The 20,539-nt window shown below is 31.6% G+C and overlaps 1 protein-coding gene across 8 annotated transcripts in view; it reads left to right on the top strand.

Annotated features, from left to right (window-relative positions):
- LOC107920922 (MADS-box protein AGL24-like) overlaps window positions 1-14,449 on the top strand; it is a 28,635-nt gene extending 14,186 nt beyond the window's left edge. For 4 of the 8 annotated variants that reach the window (XM_016850756.2, XM_016850755.2, XM_016850754.2 and 1 more), the window contains exons 7-9: window positions 13,424-13,465; window positions 13,547-13,716; window positions 14,269-14,449. In XM_016850756.2, the coding sequence (XP_016706245.1) occupies window positions 13,424-13,465; window positions 13,547-13,716; window positions 14,269-14,284 (228 nt within the window). In that variant the 3' untranslated portion in view covers window positions 14,285-14,449. 8 annotated transcript variants of the gene reach the window in all.
- Window positions 14,450-20,539: the final 6,090 nt, after the last annotated feature.

Below are 20,539 nucleotides of genomic sequence, written 5' to 3'. Positions count from 1 at the left end.
AAAACAGAACAGGGGATTTAGAAGTCATTTTGACTCTGTCCCACATTACTTCAATTATCTCATTATTGGCAATTCTTTTGCTTTTATAGTTTTTTTTATAAGAAACTGGACTCATCAAGCTTTAATTACATAATTTGTTCAGCTTCTAACTCAACTCTCACAATTTATAGTGATTTTTCAAAATCACTTTACTGCTGCTGTCCCAAAGAGATTATTACCAATTCACTCTTTCACACATTCTTTGTATACATATTATTTAAACATGTATATCACCAAATCAATTTCATCATATATATTTCTATAATTTCACTTAAGCATAATATCAATACAACACATCGTGCTCATTTAAACACAACATTAACCGAATATCCATCTACTAAGCATTTTAACAAATTTTTCTTTAACTATCCACACATTCGGCAATGACATAGGTAATCTAGAAAACCTTAATTTACTAGTAATTATTCACAACACTTATGGGCATCCACTCCAATCCATCACTTTAAACACAAGCATAACTCAACTATTATAAATGCTCACATTTGGCATTTTCACCAATGCACAAGCCGATTTTTTTCTATCATTCAAAATTATCTATATAAACATTAAATTAGTTCCAACATCACCTATTCCTAATTATTCCTTAATTCATAAAGGCAACAAACATCCCCTTAAACCTCTTCCATAACCGAATACTCATTTTACTACCAAACTCAAAATTTTGACATGGGCAAGTAAGGGACTCAGTAACTAGCTTAATATATGCAAAAGAATTCAAAAACTAACATGGATTTCATACCTTAATTAAGACTAGAAAGGAGTAGCCGAGTGCTTGTTTCCCCTCACTTCTCTTAGAATTTTCGGCCAAAGATATCAAAAGATGAACATTTTATTTCTTTTCTTTGTTTTATTCATTTAATTAATTTAACACACATTTTTTATTATATAAATTAAGCCATTACTATATTATAATATTATTACATAACACATATTGCTTATCATCATTACCATGGCCGGCCACTACTATCAAAGTGGGGAAATTGACATGCAAGTCCACCTTTTTGATTACATGCAGTAATAGACCATTTTAAAGTTAACCTATCACATTTTAAAAATGTCACACATAAGTCCTATTTAATAAATTTTACATACAAATGACAAAATGAAAGCATGAAACTTTCAAACATGCATGTACACATACAATAAGCATATAATATAACAATCAATTATTTTTGTGACTCGGTTTTGTGGTTTCGAAACCACTTTTCGACTAGGGTCAAATTAGGGCTGTCACATGAGGATTTTGGCTTAGTCCCTTTTTTGTGTTCCAAAACATATATACTTGAAAAGAAAAACAAATGAGCGAAAGTAAGTTTAGGATGAACTTAGTGAGTTCGTTAAATAACTTGCCTCAGATGATTTTATAGTATGATTACTCCATTGCATTGGCCAATCCATGTATATGTTGCACATGGACATGTTTGCGTATTGGTACAACTCATATGTTGGCACAACTCGTGCCTTGACACATTTCGCACTTTTTCGCAACTCTCACAACGATGCATTTAGCATGTTAGCATAACTCGCATGGGATTTAACTTGTACTTATACGCAGTTTGCACAATCAACAACTTGCACTATAAAATAAGTTCATATGCCATATGACTCGCACATTTAAACAACTCTTATGATACGAATCACCCATAAAGCTTGCCTGGAATAATTCACGCATAAAGCCAACTAATACGTTAGACAATTCAAGTATGAATATATGCAACATGCATACAATAAACTTTGCTTAAATAGATAGTTCGCTTTCACTTTCTGTAAACATATGTACTACGGAAAGTCTAGATGGATTGCCCCATAGCAGACTTATACAAGATGTAAAATCTTTGCGAAAACATACTTGGTTACCACACACCAGACACATGCCTATGAATTCACACTTATGGCTTCATGTGGACTTGTACTTGCGGGCTTATAACTGCGTATTCATATTAACGGACTCATACTTGAGCTCTTATATACAAATTCATACTTACATATAGTTCTTTCGAACTCATGCTTGATGGATAGTCCTAGTAGATTCGTGCTTGGAAGACTTAGACACTCAGACTCGCACTTGGCAAATTTATTTTTGCAAACTATTGGCGGATTTATTTTTGCAAACTTTCATATAGCGGAGTATAAGTGGATCAACTTATCCTTGAAGCTTGAGGGCAAGTCCTACAGACTGTTTTAACTTCTAATATAGTCTTTACAGACCGATACTTGAAAGATAGTCCTTACGGACTCATGCTTGGATAATAATCCACGTGAATTCATGTTTGAATGATGGTCTTTGTGGACTCTTTACTTGAAAGATAATCCATGCAGACTCTTACTTGAAAGATAGTCTTCTTGAATTCTTAAACTTGAAATATGAATATGCGGTCAGTAGATTGTCATAGCTTAAATCATAAAGGTAAATTCAACGGATTGTCATACATATAGATTCATATGGAAGATTCATTGATGCGAACTCATAAATGGCAGACTCATACATATAGATCCATAGGCAGATACTTATATAAATGTGGATTCATTTATGTGAATTGTTCTGTGGACTTTCACATGGAGAATTTCCACGAATAACCTTGTTATGAAGCTTAGAGAACAAGTCTAACGGGCTATTGTAACTTGAATCATTAGATAAGTCTAGTGGATTGCCTTACCTTGTGTGTGCCTATGGCCATGGGACTTGCATACATACATGAGACTTAGAGCTTTAGACTTCGCAGAGTCTCATACTTGGGAAGAACCCTAGTAGGGTCATCATATACTTGTGTGTATAAATTTCCTTATAGACCAACTAAATCTCTACAACACCAAATATCATACATACGTATTCTTCGTACCCTTCAATCAAACCTCCACAAAGTCAGTTAACATTTGGCATAAAGTGCACAACATGACATCTCTTTATTCTTTCATCCCTAATCATCACGTACCTCCCAAACTCTATATATAATTCATTTTATCCATAAAACACTTTATCAAACATCTCACAAAATCACACATTCAACTAATTATATAGTTTGCTAGCACAAAATAAAAGACACCAACATTTTACCACAATCGCTAAAACACATTACAACCCAATGGACTGTTGAACAACACAACATAATTAGTAGTAATTTACCTACTAAATATCTCCTTAATACCACAAGCTTATGCTCACAACCAGACACGCATATGCATACCAACATTTAACATACATCATCTTACAACAAAGCCACATCTTGACATTAGTAGAACATGCAACAGAATTTTAGAAGAGTCACAATCCAAATCAATGCACTGAAACATGCAAGGTGAAAATTGAAGGTTTGAGTTTAGGGACTCACGAGCTGAATACTAGAAGGCTGTGTCCTCTTCATCTATTTAGTTTTTCTATGATGCTTGGACCTCTTCACTTCTTTCGCAAAGAAATCATCTGAATTCAAACAAAACAGAAGCATTCATGAGCATCAAAACCAAAAAATAAAATGTAGAAAAATTTTAAAGCTAGTTAAAGCTTGGTTTCTTACAATCCACCGGTTTGGATTTTACAGAGAATCCAAAAGTTTTCTTTTCCATTTTCTTTCTATCCAAAGATACGGAAGGGTTTAAAAACTTACCAGCTTGTAATTGTTGCAAATACTCAACTAAATCACTAGTCTTTTCACAAAATGCAAATGCGATTTCATCTTCTCCTTCCCATCGTTTGAGTAACCGAGAGAGAACACTAAAAAATAACCCTTAGAAAAGAAAAGAACCCAATAAAAGACATCATTTACCTCGATTTATATTGACCTTTTTTGCATGCCATCCATTCTAATTTAATGTTTTAGAACCTACAAACATGATCATTGTGTCCTCCACTACTAACTGTGTAGTTCCAATTTAACTATTTAGTTCCATTGCAATTATTCCCTAATCAGCCATATAAGTATTCCATAATTACTCTAAAGCGCATTGCAATCCAAATATTTTTAACTTGGTACTAAATACTTGTCTTAGGGGTGGTTTAAAAAGTTTAAAAATAACCTAGGGACTTCAATTCAAATATAGCTAAACTTTATTTCTAGATTTGGGTACATGCATAGTTACCATTGGTACATAATTATATAATATATATGATATGCATATATTTTTACAATCATGAAAAGGAGAAAAAAAAGAAGTTATTGAAATTTTTAAGCAATGTAAGGAATAATGTTTCAATTGTTGCCTTAAGCCGAAAACATATGTTTATTTGATGATTTCAAAACTAAATTCTATTTGGTAAACTTCTTCAGAAAGGCACTTATGTACTTAATGGTACATTATATATATGTTTGGTTGGAGTTGAATTAATTTAATTCATTCCATCCAAATTGTGAGTGAAATTTTTAGTATAAAAGTATTTCTTTCTTTTTTATGATATATATTTTAATTTGAGACGTGAAATCATTTTTTTATTTAAATCATGATATTAGTAACTAGCATTTTGATGATATTGGTGAGACATTTTCATTTCTAAAATCAAAAGTTTGTAGATCATATAATTTAAATAATTTTGGTTTTTTTTTGTTAAATAACCTTAAACTAGACGAGTTTTATATATGATTACATATTTTTTATTCTATGTTACAAAGTTTGGATTAGAAGCGGTTTTGACTTGAAATGAAATAAATTACATGCATATGTATGGTTAAATTTTCTAATCAATGTAGAATAGTGAAAAACATTCTAATATAGTAATATCACTATTCTGGCATGAAATCTTCTAGTGATAATATAATGTGATAATCATATATTTAAAATTGAGATCATACCATGGACATTTACAGTGGTGCGTGTGATTTTTTATATATGGTTTGGATATGATTTATAATCTCGTGGTTTTATAAAATTTTAAGATGTAAATTTTAAAATTTACTTTAGAAGGCATGAATCAAAGATCTCATGAATGTGAAAATAATAATATAAATGTTATTTGACCCATTTAGGTGATAGATATGATTTTGATCATAATTAGAAAATAATTGACAATTTTCATGATGAAGGGTGAATAAATGTGTAATTTTATATTCACTTATTGGACAATTGATGGTCTAATAATATAACTATATATGTTGCACCTAAATATATGGTCTATTAAGAAAAATGTTATTTGACTATGAATGCAATAAAGTTCTAAAGTCATATACTGACTTTGAAAAGAAACTATGACAAATAACAAATGTTTTTAGTTTCATCAAAGGGATTCGAGACCTCTTTATGACAACTTGGTGAAAAGGACATGATGTATTGTTTCATATATTTGGTGATTGTGAAATTAATTTTTTTTGGATATCAATAAATAAATAAAGTAGCCAAATATAAAATTGTCATTATAAGAAAAGATAAAGTGATCACTGTAATTTAACAATAGTAGAAGAGATATTCTTGGTTGCATTTTTTTGCGAAAGAATAGGTAATTGAACATCATGATGATGGTCTTGTGAATTTCTAGACACAAATAAAGTTTCAGCATGTGGTACAGATAATTGATATAACTATGTTGAAATTTTAGAAATTTAGGGATGAATTACAAGCCTATAATATTTGACTCACCCATGATGGAAACTTAACGCTTAGTATAATGTCAAGTCTTAAGTTTAATGAGACAATACATCATTAGTAGGTGACTACTAGCACTATAAAATAATATATAATATATCATCCCAAGTTAAAAAGTTTTAGGTACCTGTAATGATAAAGAAATGGTGAGAGTATTATACTCTTAATAGATTCATAACATAATGATGTTGGATTGTTATAATTACAAGAACACTTTTGATGAAATCTACCTGTGTGAGTGAAAGCGTGTATGCTTCTAAAAGTTCAAGGGTCTGACTCTAACAACACTCATGAAAAGAGGTTACAGATACATGGTCATAATAATGTCTTTGGATATTGTGTATTGATTGGTGTTGGAATTGTTTTGTGAGATGTGTTTGATTAATTAAATGGAAGAGCTGATTCAAAGTATTGTCTATAATGCAATTTCAATTAACTTTAATGTTTTCGCTAAGTGAAGATTTAATCATAAGACGCCTTCATTTATGCAAAATTTTCAAGATTATCAAAATTTAAAACATTTTGAAAGTGAGAGAGATTGTTGGAACAATTTCAAAATATTTATAATGTTTTAATGGTTCTAATTGTAAAATTAAAAGTGATTTAAAAATTGTCACTTGATTATTAACCAAAAGTTACTATTTATAGTGATAAGTTGTCTTTTAAATTCAAAATTATGTTACTTGATTATTAACAAATAGTTATAATTATTTAAATAAATATCTATTGAATAATTATGTTTATTGCTAAAGATATGACTATCTATTTGGGTAGTTATATCTCTATGAAAAGACATGTGACTTATAAATAAGAGTGAAATTTCATTTGTATGAAACATTAAAAAAATCACAGAAACAAATTTTATTTTTATTTTTCCATCTTTTATATTTTTATATTATTTTATAAAAAAATTTCGCAATATTTTTTTTATAAAAATTGATATCTTTGCTATGCTTTAGTAAGTATTTAGTGGATTATTTCCGTCAGTGCAAAACATAGCCAATCATTGGGTTTTATTTTATCCTTGTGGTACATATGTTAGTAATTCTTTTACACACAATAATGTGGTTGGGGGTGAATAGAACTTTAAAAAAAGTGACATTGATACACGCTTTAAAGCTTTGGTTAATTTCTCAAAGTTTATTTTTATCCTTTCACACCAACATGGCCAAAGAACTAAATGAAGTCAAAAGTGGATGTATGATTTTTTTATATCACTTGTTGAGTCCACATTAGAGTAAATAAAAAATCAAGGGGTAAACTTATTATCTTCAAGTCATGATTGTTTGTTGTAGATGCTAAAGGAGTCATTTAACATAATGATAGTGTCTAGCCATTAGATCATGCATAAAATTGGAAATTTGTTGACGATAAAGCTAAGATCAAGTCTAGTGAGTGATAAATTTTGAAGCTTACTAATAATTTAATGATAGAGAGTTTCATTAGTTGGAAGAGTCGAAGAGCACCATTATCAAAAGTTAAGGAAAACCTAGAACTCATAAGTGTCTAAACATGTTTACATTTAGAATTTTTTTAAGTGGTTAGAATATCAGAGATGTGCATAACTTGAGAAAGCAAAATTCCATCTACAATTAGAATGACTATAATGTCCAATAAATATGTTAAAGAGCCAAGATCTTTAAGAGAAATGAGTTGCAAGGTCTTAAATGACTTGTTGAATAATGTTAGAGTTGTTTCCAACCACGAGAATATCATCCATATACATTAAAATATGATTAAGTGTACCTTTCGGTGACGGATAACAGAGAAGAATTTGAGTGATAAATAGGGTGTTTGTTTAGATTGTAAATAGCTTTCTTTATTTCACAGATGTAGTTGGATTATTGAGATATTTATAGTCTAGTAGTTGTCTCATATACACTTTTTCACGAAGATGTTCTTGAAGAAATGCATTGTTTACATCTAACTAATGTAGAGTCTAATTGTTTTGTACATCATGTAATAAGATGAAATGAATGCTGTCAATTTCATGATGAGATTGAAAGTAGAGTGGTACACTTGGATATTTTTACAATGAGACAAGATTTGTATCTGTTTAGATTACCATTAAAATTTGTGTGAAAGAACGTCGATAATGACAATATATCACAAAGAAAAGAGAACAAAAAATAACGAATACGCAGATTTTACGTGAAAATCCTTTCAAGGAAAAAAAAATCACGGGTAGAAGAGAAGACAATTCAATATGTTGAATTCGAATGAATACAAGAGTAGACTATGTCTATTTATAGATGTGTAAAATTATATTCTAATAAAAATAAAATAGAAGTAATGCAGTAAGGTTAAAATAAATTATTCAAATCAACATTAAACAGAGACAGTATACTTCTATTTGAACTTCTCTTGCACACTTGTATTTTACCACTTGTATTTTATTTTATCATGAATTTGGGTCACATCTCTAATAATCTCCACTTTGACACGAATTCTTCAATAAATAAGTTTTTCATCGTGAACTCTCAACAATCAAGTTCTTCACCTCTTCTGAAAAATCCATTAAGGGTTTAACTTCAACAATGAACATCAAGTCTAAGCAATGATCAAACTTGGTTATGGAAAGTGACTTAGTCATCATATCTGCAGGATTTTCATGAGTACTAATTTTGTTTATAACAATATCACCCCGAGAAATAATATCATGAACAAAATAATATCAAACATTAATATGGTTTGTTCTCTCATGAAATATTTGATATTTGTTAAGGAAGATGGCATTTTGATTGTTACAAAATACTGTATTGATTTGAATGTCTTCATTGAGTTAATTAAAAAGTCCTTTCAACCAAATGGCTTTTTTATAAGCCTTAGTAATTTCCATGTACTCAGCTTTAGTGGTAGACAAAGTGATTGTAGTTTACAAAGTGGCTTTCCAACTAATTGCACAATCTTCGATTGTAAAGATATAACTTGTGAGAGATCTTTTATTAAGGTCTCGAGCAAAATCAGCATCAACATACCAATGACTCCATCTCTAGTTCTTTCAAATTGTAAGCAAACATCAATAGTATCTCGTAAGTATTTTAAAATTTATTAAACTGCTTTTCAATGTTCTTTATCAAGATTCACCATGTATTTTTTAATTGCACTGACTATATATGATAAATTTGGATGTGAACAAATTATAGCATACATGAGAGATCCCACTGCCCTAGAATATGGAATATGTGACATGTACTCAATCTCATCATCTGATTGTGGAGATAAAGTCGATGAAAGTCTGAAATGAGCTGCTAAAGGAGTATTAATAGGGTTAGCATTCTGTCTATTGAACCTGCAAAGAACTTTCTCAATATACCCATTCGGACTTAAGGTACAATTTACTTGCTTTTCTATATTTGAGAATCTCCATACTAAGTATTTTATTTATTGGTTCCAAATCTTTCATCTTAAATTCTTCGCTAAGCTAAGCTTTGACCTTTCTTATTCCTCATTTGTTTTTCATTGCTATCAACATGTCATCAACATAGAGGAGTAGATATATAAAAGTACCATAACTATTTTTATTAAAATAAACACAATTGTCAAAGCTACTTCTTTTGAAATCATGAAAAGTCATAAATGAATCAAACCTATTGTACCACTGCCTTGGTGACTATTTCAAACCGTAAAGGGACTTTTTCAGCAAGCAAACATAGTTCTCTTTTTTTGAAACTGTAAAACCTTCTAGTTGTTGCATGTAAATATCCTCAAGTTTTTCATGCAAAAATATAATTTTTACATCTAACTGCTCAAGTTCTAAATCATGCATGGCTACAATACTAAGTAAAACGCGAATTGACCTATATTTCTCAACTAGGGAGAACACATCTGTGAAGTCCACACTTAAAATTTGATTATAACCCTTTTGCAACAAGCCTTGCTTTATATCTAGGTTCTTCAACTCGTGGAGTCCCTTCTTTCTTTTTAAACACTCATTTACAACGAACATCATTTTTTCCTTTAGGAAGTTATACAATATCCCATGTTCTATTTTTGTAGAGTGATTCCATCTTTTCTTACATAGCAAACATCCATTTTTTTAAGTCTTCACAGCTAACCGCCTCAAAATAAGTAGATAGCTCTTGGTTTGCATTTATATCTTTAGCCACATTTAAAGCATAAATAACTAGGTCAGCCTCGGCGTACCTCTTTAGAGGTTTAGCAATAGAGTATTGTGTTGAAGAAGCAACTCTATTCTGAATATATGTACCGGCTTGATAAGTCGACTCTATTGTGGTTTTGGGATTAATTTATGCTCCATTTGATTTTGTTGTTCTTTATTAGAAGAGTCTTTAAGAGATAAGTTAGATAGTATAGTAGTTTTATAAAAAACATCTCTGCTAATAACAACTTTTCTACTTTTAGGACATCATAAATTATATCTTTTTACACTAGCTTTGTAACCAAGGAAAACACATTTAATGGATCTTGATTCTAATTTTTCATTATCCACTTAAGCATACGCAAAACACCCAAAAATCTTTAAATTAGAATAATTAGCAGGATTACTAGACTATACTTTTTGTGAAGTCTTTTTCTCAATAACAACGGATGGAGATCGGTTGATCGAAAAACATGCAGTAGATATTACTTTGGCCCAAAATGACTTTGGTAAGTTGACATTCGACAACATATATCGAACCTTATCCGTGATTGTTATGTTCATTCATTTTTCGACACTATTTTGCTGTGGAGTATGACGAACTACCAATTGTCTCATGATCCCTTCTGACTTCTATAGTTCATTAAACTTATCAGAACAGATATTTAAGTTCATTAAACTCATCAGAACAGAAATTTAAGTCATTGTTTGTGCGAAGGTGTTTTATTTGTTTTCTAATCTATATTTCAATCATAGTTTTCTAAGATTTAAATGCGGAAAACACATTGCTTTTCTGCTTCAGGAAAAATATTTAAAATTTTCTAGAAAAATCATTAATAAGTGTTGGCATATAATTGCCCCACCTCTCGAAGGCATTATAGATGATCCCTACATATCAGAATGAATATAATCCAATATTCTCTTCGTGTTATGGATTCCTTTGGTGAATTAAACTCTCTTTTGCTTCCCAAAAATATAGTGCTCACAGGACTTCAGTTTGTAAATTCCTTACCCATCTAAAAGTCCTCTTTTGCTCAATTCTATCATGTCATTCTCACTCATATGCCTTAGGCGCATATGTCAAAATTTAGTAATATCATCATCTGGTAAGGAAGAGGAAGCGAAAGTTGCATCACCAGTAACTGTAGAACCTTGCAAAACATATAACTTGGTAGTCTTTCTCTACCCTTTCATCACAACGAGAAAACTTTTGAAAATCTTCAAAGCTTCACTTTTAGCTATGTATTTGTACCCTTTTGAATCAAAAGTACTCAACGAAATCAAATTTATCTTTAATTCTGTAACATGTCGCACGTCACCAAGTGTTTGACAACCCCGTCTAACATATTAACTTTAATCATTCTAACACCTGCGATTTTACACAAAACATTATTTCCCATCAAAACAATACCTTCAAACATAGTTTCGTAAGTTGTAAACCAATCTCGATTAGGACTTATATGGAAGGTGCAACCCGAATCAATGATCCACTTCTCACTCACTTTAGAATTGTTGACAGAAGAGACTAGAAGTTCACCGTGTTGTAGTCTTCTACAACATTAGCTACAAGTTTACCGAATCAAGCATTTTTCCGCTTGTTTGCTCTTTTGATTCGCAACATCCCTTTTGATCTTATTCTGCAGCTTATAACACTCAGATTTAATATGCTCCTTCTTTTTACAGATGTTATAAGTTTTACTTTTGTTTAAAAACTTTGATCTTCCCTTAGATTTACCATGAGGATTTTGATCCTATGTCTTTCCACGATCATTATTAATATTCCAATTCTGTCTCCCTCGAACAATGAAACCCTCTCTTTGAGAGCGAGTTTAACCACAAGAGACTTTATCTTATCATACGAGGTTAACGAATCATAAATCTCATCAACTGTGATAGACTCGTGGTTATACAAAATCATCTCTAAAGGTTGAATAAGGCGGGGGTAACGAACAAAGCAAAACGAACACTAATTCTTTATCATACTGAGCCTCCAAGGCCTCAAGGTCTGAGAGAATTTTTTTAAACACTGTTAAGTGTTCGTGCACACACACTTTTCTTCAAATGATGAGTATAAAGACGCTGCTTCATATGAGTTTGCTGGTTAGAGCTTTTGGCATACATAGTTGCTCCAGCCTCATCCATAATGTAGCAATGATATTCTCCTTCATCACATCCTGTAAAATTTCATTAGACAAATGTAGATGTAATTGCGTCAAAGCCTTTCGATCCTTACGCTTCTTCTTTTCATCCATCAGTGTCGAATGCATCTTATTTATACTTAGCAGAGCATCCTCTAGATTTATCTGCGCAAGGATAGCTTGCATATTAATCTGCCACAATACGAATTTGGTGTTGCGATTCAATTTAGAGAAAGTTCCAATGTTAAAAATTATAATTACGGGATTGCTCCAAATATGCTTCTTTGTAATTTTATAAAAATGACCAATTTGACAATATGTTTTAAGAAATATGTATCATGTTGAGATGTGAATCCAATGTTAAAAGCTATAATTAGAGTGGTGCTACAAATACTTGAAATGTTAGATCTACAACAATTTACAATTATAACCATTCAAGTTTAGTGAAAATTTAGGCTTTACAATCACATGTTTTCTCATGTCATATTTGTGTCTAAATTATTTATATTTACAAAAATTTTGATAAGTTAATTATTTATGTTACATGGATATGCGTGTTATGGATTGTTTGGTTCACAAAATAATATTATCTTTGATAATAGGATTGCTAGAATATAAGGTTACTTAACATATTATTAGCTAGGTTACATTATCTTGTTCGATTCAATTAATAGAATGCAAGATTATCTAAAAGCACATTTTAATAAAATTGTCATTGTTATAGAAATTTTAAGATTTTTTTAATGTGTATAAAAAAAGAAGTTGAAATAACTTTAAGAATTATTAACATACAAATTACGTAGATTTATAATTTTGGATATGAATTGCATTCTAATTTAGTTTTTGTAAATATTAAAGGGAACTTCGTATGAATAATATGAACTCAAGGTATATGAACCATGCGTGTAATGACTTATTTTGAGATTTTTATAAATGAGAATGATTGAGAAAATTTAAGTTGTTGTAAAATGGTTTAGTTAAAAATGGATTCATGCACGTTGTTTAAGAATAAACTTAGTAAACTTAAAGAAATTAAAATTTTTGCACTAGTCATCTATTATTAAGAAAATTAAATGCAAATCATCATAATAATTAAATGGCCATATATATTTTAAAATTGATCTCAATTATTTAAATAAAATCTAATATTTTCTTAGTAAAAGATGAGAGAAACACAATTTCCTTTTAAATAAATTATGATATAAAATGAATATAAGGTTGTGTAAGGAAGAGGTGGTATTGAAATTACTTTTTATATATTGCAATCTTGACGTTATTCAGACTATAAAGTTAGTAGCACAAGGTAATTTTTAGAATCTAAGCGTTGGAATGTTATGTCAAAATCTCACATAACTTGTAGGAATATCAAATTACTTGAACCAACTACTCCTTTGATGTATTTGTCTTTTGATCTTATCTCCTATCATGGGTTTAGTTTCTTTCTTTCTTTTCTTGTTTGTCTTTTATCATGTCTAGCATTGTCAGGTTTATGCTAGTCATTAGGAAAATTTCATTTCCTTGATGTGTTTACTTTCCTCTTTGATGAAAATGACAGGGGGCACAATTGCAGGAAGAAAACAAGCTACTTAAAGAAAAAGTAAGTAGTAGTTTGGTACCTGTTAATATGTTATACACCAATTTCCAAGTTAATTATACCATTATTGACAAAAGATTTTAGGGATGTTTTCAGTTGGTGTCATTGTGCAAGGGCAAGAGACTTGTCTTAGTAGATTCAGAAGTTGCAACTCAAGAAGAAGGCATGTCATCACAATCTGTCGATGATGTTTATAGTTGTAGTAGTGGCCCTTCATTGGAAGATGATAGCTCAGATACTTCTCTTAAACTAGGGTAAGCTAAAATTTAATATCTTCCAACCATTCTTTGTTAAATCAAGCGGTAAGGAGCTCAGCTTTCCTTAAGTAAGATTTTGTTCCGGGTCTTGTAAATGTAAAAAATAAGTAAAAAGATAGCATCTTTTGTTTGAGATCCAATTTGTAAACTCTGAAATAATCGAGATCTAATCAAAAGAATCTCTTAAAACATGCATGCTTTAAATTATGAGAATTAAAGTTTGAAAGATAAAAGCCAGATACCAGTTGCTTACTACTACTTTTAATCACACAATTAAATTGGAGATAACTAAAAAACATTCTAGGAAAAGGCTGTGATCAGGCTTTTTAGGATGAAAAATAAAACTATGATTTGTGAAGACAGAAAGGGTTTGTAGATGTTATAGTTTCAAATTTGATTTATTGAATGACTATGAATCAATTAAATCAAGCTTAGGGTTCTGGTATGATCAAATGTAATTGAGTAGAATTAGCTTTTCTTTTTATAGAATAATCAACAAATGTTTGATAAATATTTTTTTCTCTGTTTTCTTTATCGTGTTTTTTGCAGGCTTCCCTTCTCTTAGCTAATATAGATTAGCAGCGACGTATCAAATTCTAGCAAAGGATAAAAGCTGAACTTTTGCGAGAATACATTTCTATTATCTTATGTTTCAAGTTTAAAGCAAATATGAAACATATAATATGTATGTTGTTTTGAATTTGGATAATTTACCTTAAATTACTTTAAACTTATTCTAGTATTCTATGTACGTGGATGTATTTCTCTTAACAGAAGTCCAAAGGAGCTTAATAATGATGATAATGGATTTTAGAAGAATCTGATTAAGTTAGCCTTTTATGTAGCTACTTTTAAAAGATGATACTTCATATTTTTAGGTTTGAATTTCAAACTTAATAGTTTTTTTTAATATTTAATGCATGGAAATTATGTGGATTTATAAACGATTAGTAAATCATGTTAAAAACAACTTGTGAACAAAAAATTGTTAAAATAATTTCATGGTAATTATGGCTCCAGTTACAACGCAGTTAACAAATTTGAATGGATTATCTCTCGAAAAGGGAGAGTGTTTTCCTTTTTGAGGCTTTATCCGCGACTTCTGCAAATTACGATATCATCCCGTCTTTTGTCTAATTGATACCTTTTACAGACTCTTTCACAGTGGATATTGTGTATTATTTCAACTATAGTTCTGGTAAGGGGGTGGTAAGTTAGTTTATGTCGGTTTACCTGTGTTTTAACTATTTGAGTTGCTTCTATTATCTCTTTTGGTAGGATTGATTTTGTTTGTCTCTGCTGTGGTTATTGGGGGTTCTTTGGGTTATTCTTTCTGGTGTTTTATATAACTTGATTATCTTTGTATTTTGAGGGTATTGAAGACTTACATCGGATTATAATCTATGTTCCTTAATTACTCCACTTTGGTCCTCTGTTTCGTCTTTTGGGTAGCTTTTGGGCTTCTTTGATCCTACCAATTAGTGTTATATTTTCTCCTTTCTCCTTTTTTAAGAGCTCTTTGATTGATAGCCACTTTCTCTACTATTCCCTATCGTATATAGATCCTAAGACTACTCCTGAGAGACACATGTTCTATCAAAGGTAAGATTCTCTATTTATTAAGAGGAATACTGTGGCAACATGCAAAAGATGTAGAGAACCATTGTCTTACTCTAGTTCTAAGTGTCCGGTTTCTCAGTTTAAGACTATGGGTCTTGATCATGAAAGTAGTTGGACTGAAAGTGCAAACATAGATTCTTCTGCTTCATAACTCTCTCTATCTAATTCTGAAGAGATTAACAGAGACATGTTTTCTAGGATTCGTAAGGGGCCGATCATTCCATTTTATCGTGATGAATTATCGGTAAGTCATTCCTTTTGGCGAAATTGCATTCTTGCTTATCTGCATGATGTACGTAGGTTCTCAGTGGATTTCTTACAAGGTACTCTAAGTAATATTTGGCGTCTGAGTTTTAGGATTATTGTGATTAGTCGGGATGATAATTCTTATGTTATTAGTTTGAAAGTAGAGATGAAATGGAACATATTCTAAATAGAGGCCCTTGGTCTATAGAAGTCATCCTCTTGATGGTTACTAGATGGAAACTTAATGTTTACCTTAACAGAGACATGTTTTCCTATGTTGATAAATGGGTACATAATTGGGGCTTGCCTCTCGAATATCACAGACCTTTTGTAGCAAGACGAATAGCACAAGTTGCAGGGGAGGTACTAAGAATTGATTGGGAAAATATTGCACCATGGAATATCCGTTACATGCGAGTATGCCCCCGTCTTACACCTTAGGAACCTCTGCTACCTGGGTGTGTTATCCAAAGAGATGATGGGAAACTTGATTGGATTAATTTTTGTTATGAACGTATTCGTAAAGTTTATATGAATTGCGGAAGAATTGGAAATTCAGCCTTTGTTTCTCATTAGTTCCATGAAGTTGAGGATTCTATTTCTTTACAGCTTTAAAGTATTCAACAAAGATTTGGGTTCCAACCCATGGTTGATTTCCACCAACCGCACTTTCTAAGTAAAATTCAGGCTTTAAATAGAGGTCGACATGCGTCTACCTATGTTGATTACAGACATGGCTATCGTTCTCAAACCGCATCAACCCTTTTGAAAATTAAGTTGTTGGATTTTTGATGAAGTAAGAATTGAAAGAAAAACAAAAAGATCAAAGATGAGAAAGATCAGTTTGTGATCAACTATTTCATTAATGAAAAAGTTAATACAATGTATACAAGTGAGCATAAATAAGCTAAAAATAATCATAGAATAATTACAACTTGTTTTAATCTTGCAACTTGATTCATACAATTTACTTCCCCATTGATTGATTTCAGTCTAATCAGCAACTAAAAAGTCTTATTAAAAAATAATCACTCTTTCAGCGCAAGTTGACAAGAACTAAAGAGCTTGCAGGTATGGGTTCGCCTGATAGAGCTCGCACCTTTAATGTCATCATAGGTTTGGTGAGCTTGCGCTATTAGTAAGCTCGCAGATTTCTGATCAAGGTTCACCATTGCATGGAAGGTCACTTCGCAACACTCCACCTTGGCCTCCATGTTGAGAACCCCATTATCATAACGTAGGTTTTCAAACTTTATATTCCTAAGGGGTTTTGTTAGAATGTTAGTCAACTGATCTTGCGAACTGCATTGAACTAATGTTACTTCCGTCGCTTGTTCCACTTCTCACACAAATTGATATTTGATTTTAAAAATGTTTTATTCTTCCATTTTGAATACTGGATTTTTTGCAATTGAAACAAAAGATTGATTCTCAAACTTAATCTCTATTGCTTCTTCTTGTTTTAAATTCAAATCATTAAGCAATTTCCTTAACCAGATAGCTTGATTTACAACTGTTGCGGCTGTCAAATTCTTAGCTTCAATAGTTGACTATGCTATTGTTTCTTGCTTCTTCAAGTTCCAACCGAACACACTCGACCCTAAAGTTAAGAAATAACTTGAGGTACTCTTCATGTCTTCAGTAGACCTAGCCTAATCATTATCTGAATACCCAAATAGTTTAACCTTTTTAGTTTTCATAAACTTCATTCCATGGCTCAGAGTTCCTCTTATGTATCACGAAACTCTTTTTGTTGCCATGTAGTGGTTCACATTGCAGCAATGCATGTATCTTGACAACAGACTTACAACGAACATTATGTCAGATCTGGATGATGTTAAGTAAAACAAACATCCCACAAGGCTTTTATAGCTTGTTTCATCAACCTTTTCAACATATTCATTGTTGGTGAGTTTCTCACCTTGAGCTATAGGGGTGCTCACAGGTTTACAATTCTCCATGCATATCTTCGCAGGATTTTTATCGTGAACCCTTTTTGGTTTATGAAGATTGCATCGCGAGGTTGATTTACCTCCTGACTGAGGAAGTATGTCATTTCACCTAAGTCTGATATTTCAAACTTTTCTTGCATTTGGTTCTTGAGTACAATCACTGGTTCACTGTTGCTGCAAATCACAGGTAAATCATCAACATATAATGAAATAGTGAGGAATATTTCATTACTAATTTCCTTTACATATAATGTGGGTTCATTGATGCTTCTTACAAAACCCATCTCTGTCAAATGACTGTAACACCCTATACCCGGCCCGGTCGCCAAGCTTGAATATTAGGATGCCATACCACTGTTCACACCGGAACTTAACTACTTTGTAAAGGTTTAAAAAGAGTGTGTGAGTGACAAGCTCAGTGAATGCCTAGAACAATTACCATGTAAATAATTCATCAAGCTTTAATGAAAAAACCATATAACAAAACCTTAGCAGTTCCAACTCCAGTGTCATATTATACTCACTCATGCATTATTTACTAGTTCATTTACACAGTAATCACATTCACGTTTAAGCATATATCACATCACACATATAATCACATAAAATTTAAGCATATATCACAATTATCTATATGACAATTATCTTATAATCACACAACATTCAAGCATATATAACAATACTCATATAACATATAATCACATAACATTTAAGCATATATCACAATACTCAAAAACATGTTTATAGATAAATTGGCACCTGAGCTATGAAATGTAAAAGTGGGCACTACCACCACTCATCGGATACACGGATCTCTAGCACACCACATAGACTCATAGAGTCAAACATATCCCAAAAGTGAAGAATAAAGCTAACACTCTCCTTATTTCCTCTCACATGTCTCGTTGAATGGAGCTTAGCTCACATTCCTTTATCCTTCAAACATGTCTCAGGCCCTTAAAGCCCAAAATCACTGTATGTATAGGTGAGTACTCACAATCCTATGGCATGCCAACTATATCCAACGATTTCAGGATTTCAAGGCTAAAATATCCGAAATCAAACACATATCACTTACCGGTTATCCGTGCACTATCACTGCATATTTACATTTTTAGCAAAACATTGTCACTAACATTAAACATATACATAACATGTAAACATTTGCACTTTCACAACAGTTAACATAACTGCATATCACATGTTATAGCATCTCATCTCACTTCACATATTTACAAACACATAAGCACATAGCTCATAAGAGAACATAGGTATGGGAAAGCTTACACTTGAAATTTAGAGTAGGGTTTTAGGCTATTACTAAATTCCTAAATAACACATTGAATCATGTCCACAAGCAATTATTCCAAACACTCACCAGTTACACTTTCGCCGAAAAGCCAAAAGCTCAAACTAGCTTTTCCTTACCTTTATCTCTACTCGTAGAAGATCCTATCAAGTCCAACGCTTCAACAAAGTAAATCACAGAACAACACAATCAACATTTAGCCAAATACTCACATTAAACAATCCAAAAGCACAAGCCTAAGCTAGGTTCTATTTTGACCCAAACCTTCAACATAGAAAACTTAAAATTCAAATATCTCGGTCTATACTTAATATTTTAGACTAAAATTGATTCCGTTCATCTATTTAGTCACTACGACTAATTCTCAAGCTTTAAACTATGTAAAACTACTCAATTCATGGTATTGAATTTTTTCGACGTACAATAGACATTTTTCATAGAAACTTGTTAAAACCTTAGAAATCCTTAACGAAATTCTAATCATGTTAAAATAAGTTGAAAAATACTTTGAAACTACGTTTTTATCCCAAATCTCGAAATCCACTATTAACGATCCGATTTTTGAATTTTATTTAAACATGTGATTTAATGACTGAATATTCCGTTTAAAAGATCAGATGTCATTTAAAATTAATTAGGAATCAAATCGTTACCTTAGTTGATAAAAATCGAGCGTTTGATCAAAAATTCGAAAAACCACAAGGTTGATAATGGATGAATTTTATGGAGGTTTAAGGCTTTGATATTGATAGTAATCAAAAGATTAGAGTTTGGAAATAAACAAGGGATGACACAAGAATGAAGGAGAAGAAAAACTAGCATGAAAATAAACTAGGAGGGGAAGATATAGGGTGAATTTTAAAATCTAGTCTAATTGCCTCTTAAATACTCTAAGTTTTGAATATTTTAAAAAATAATCCTATTTTCAAAATTAAAGGTATTTAAAACTCGTTTTTAGAAATTGATTTAATTTTCTGAAAACCATAGTTGAAAATATCTACGGTGTACCATGTCATAGATTTTCGAACACTCTAAAGCTAAAATCCCTAAAATACCCCTAAAACTACTAGGTCCTATTTTGGGTGTTACAAATGACTGCCAATTCTTTCATACCACGCTCTTGGTGCTTGCTTCAAACCATACAGTGCTTTTTGTAGTTTGTACACCTTGGACTCGTACCCAAGTACTACGAACCCTAGAGGTTGCTCAACATAAATATCTTCCTTCAGAAAGCCATTCAGAAAGGCTTACTTTACATCCGTTAGATATATCCTCCAACCTTTTTGAGTTGCAATAGTTATTAGCGTCCTTATGGTGTCTAACCTTTCAACAAGGGCAAAGGTTTTAGTGAGGCCCACTCCATATTACTGGCTAAACCCCTTCACAGCCAACCTTACTTTATATCTGTTGACTGGTCCACCAGGATTCATCTTGGTTCTGAACACCCATTTAACTTCGATCACTTTTTTTGCTAACTGGTCTATCCACAAGCTCCCATGTTTCATTTTTGTTGATCATGATGATTTTATCTTTCAAAGTTGTTCACCATTCAGCTTCTTGAGCAGCTTCTTCAAAAGTGACTGGTTCTAGCTTCGCCAAATTACGTCATTGATAAATTTTAGTGATGGACTTGATTCCTCGCACTGGCTGTTCATCAACTGGATCATTTTGAATTTGGTGTCCAGTGGCTCGC

Source organism: Gossypium hirsutum, chromosome A01, assembly GCF_007990345.1.
Source record: "Gossypium hirsutum isolate 1008001.06 chromosome A01, Gossypium_hirsutum_v2.1, whole genome shotgun sequence".
Classification (NCBI taxonomy): Eukaryota; Viridiplantae; Streptophyta; class Magnoliopsida; order Malvales; family Malvaceae; genus Gossypium; species Gossypium hirsutum.
This window is presented reverse-complemented; position numbering and strand designations above follow the sequence as displayed.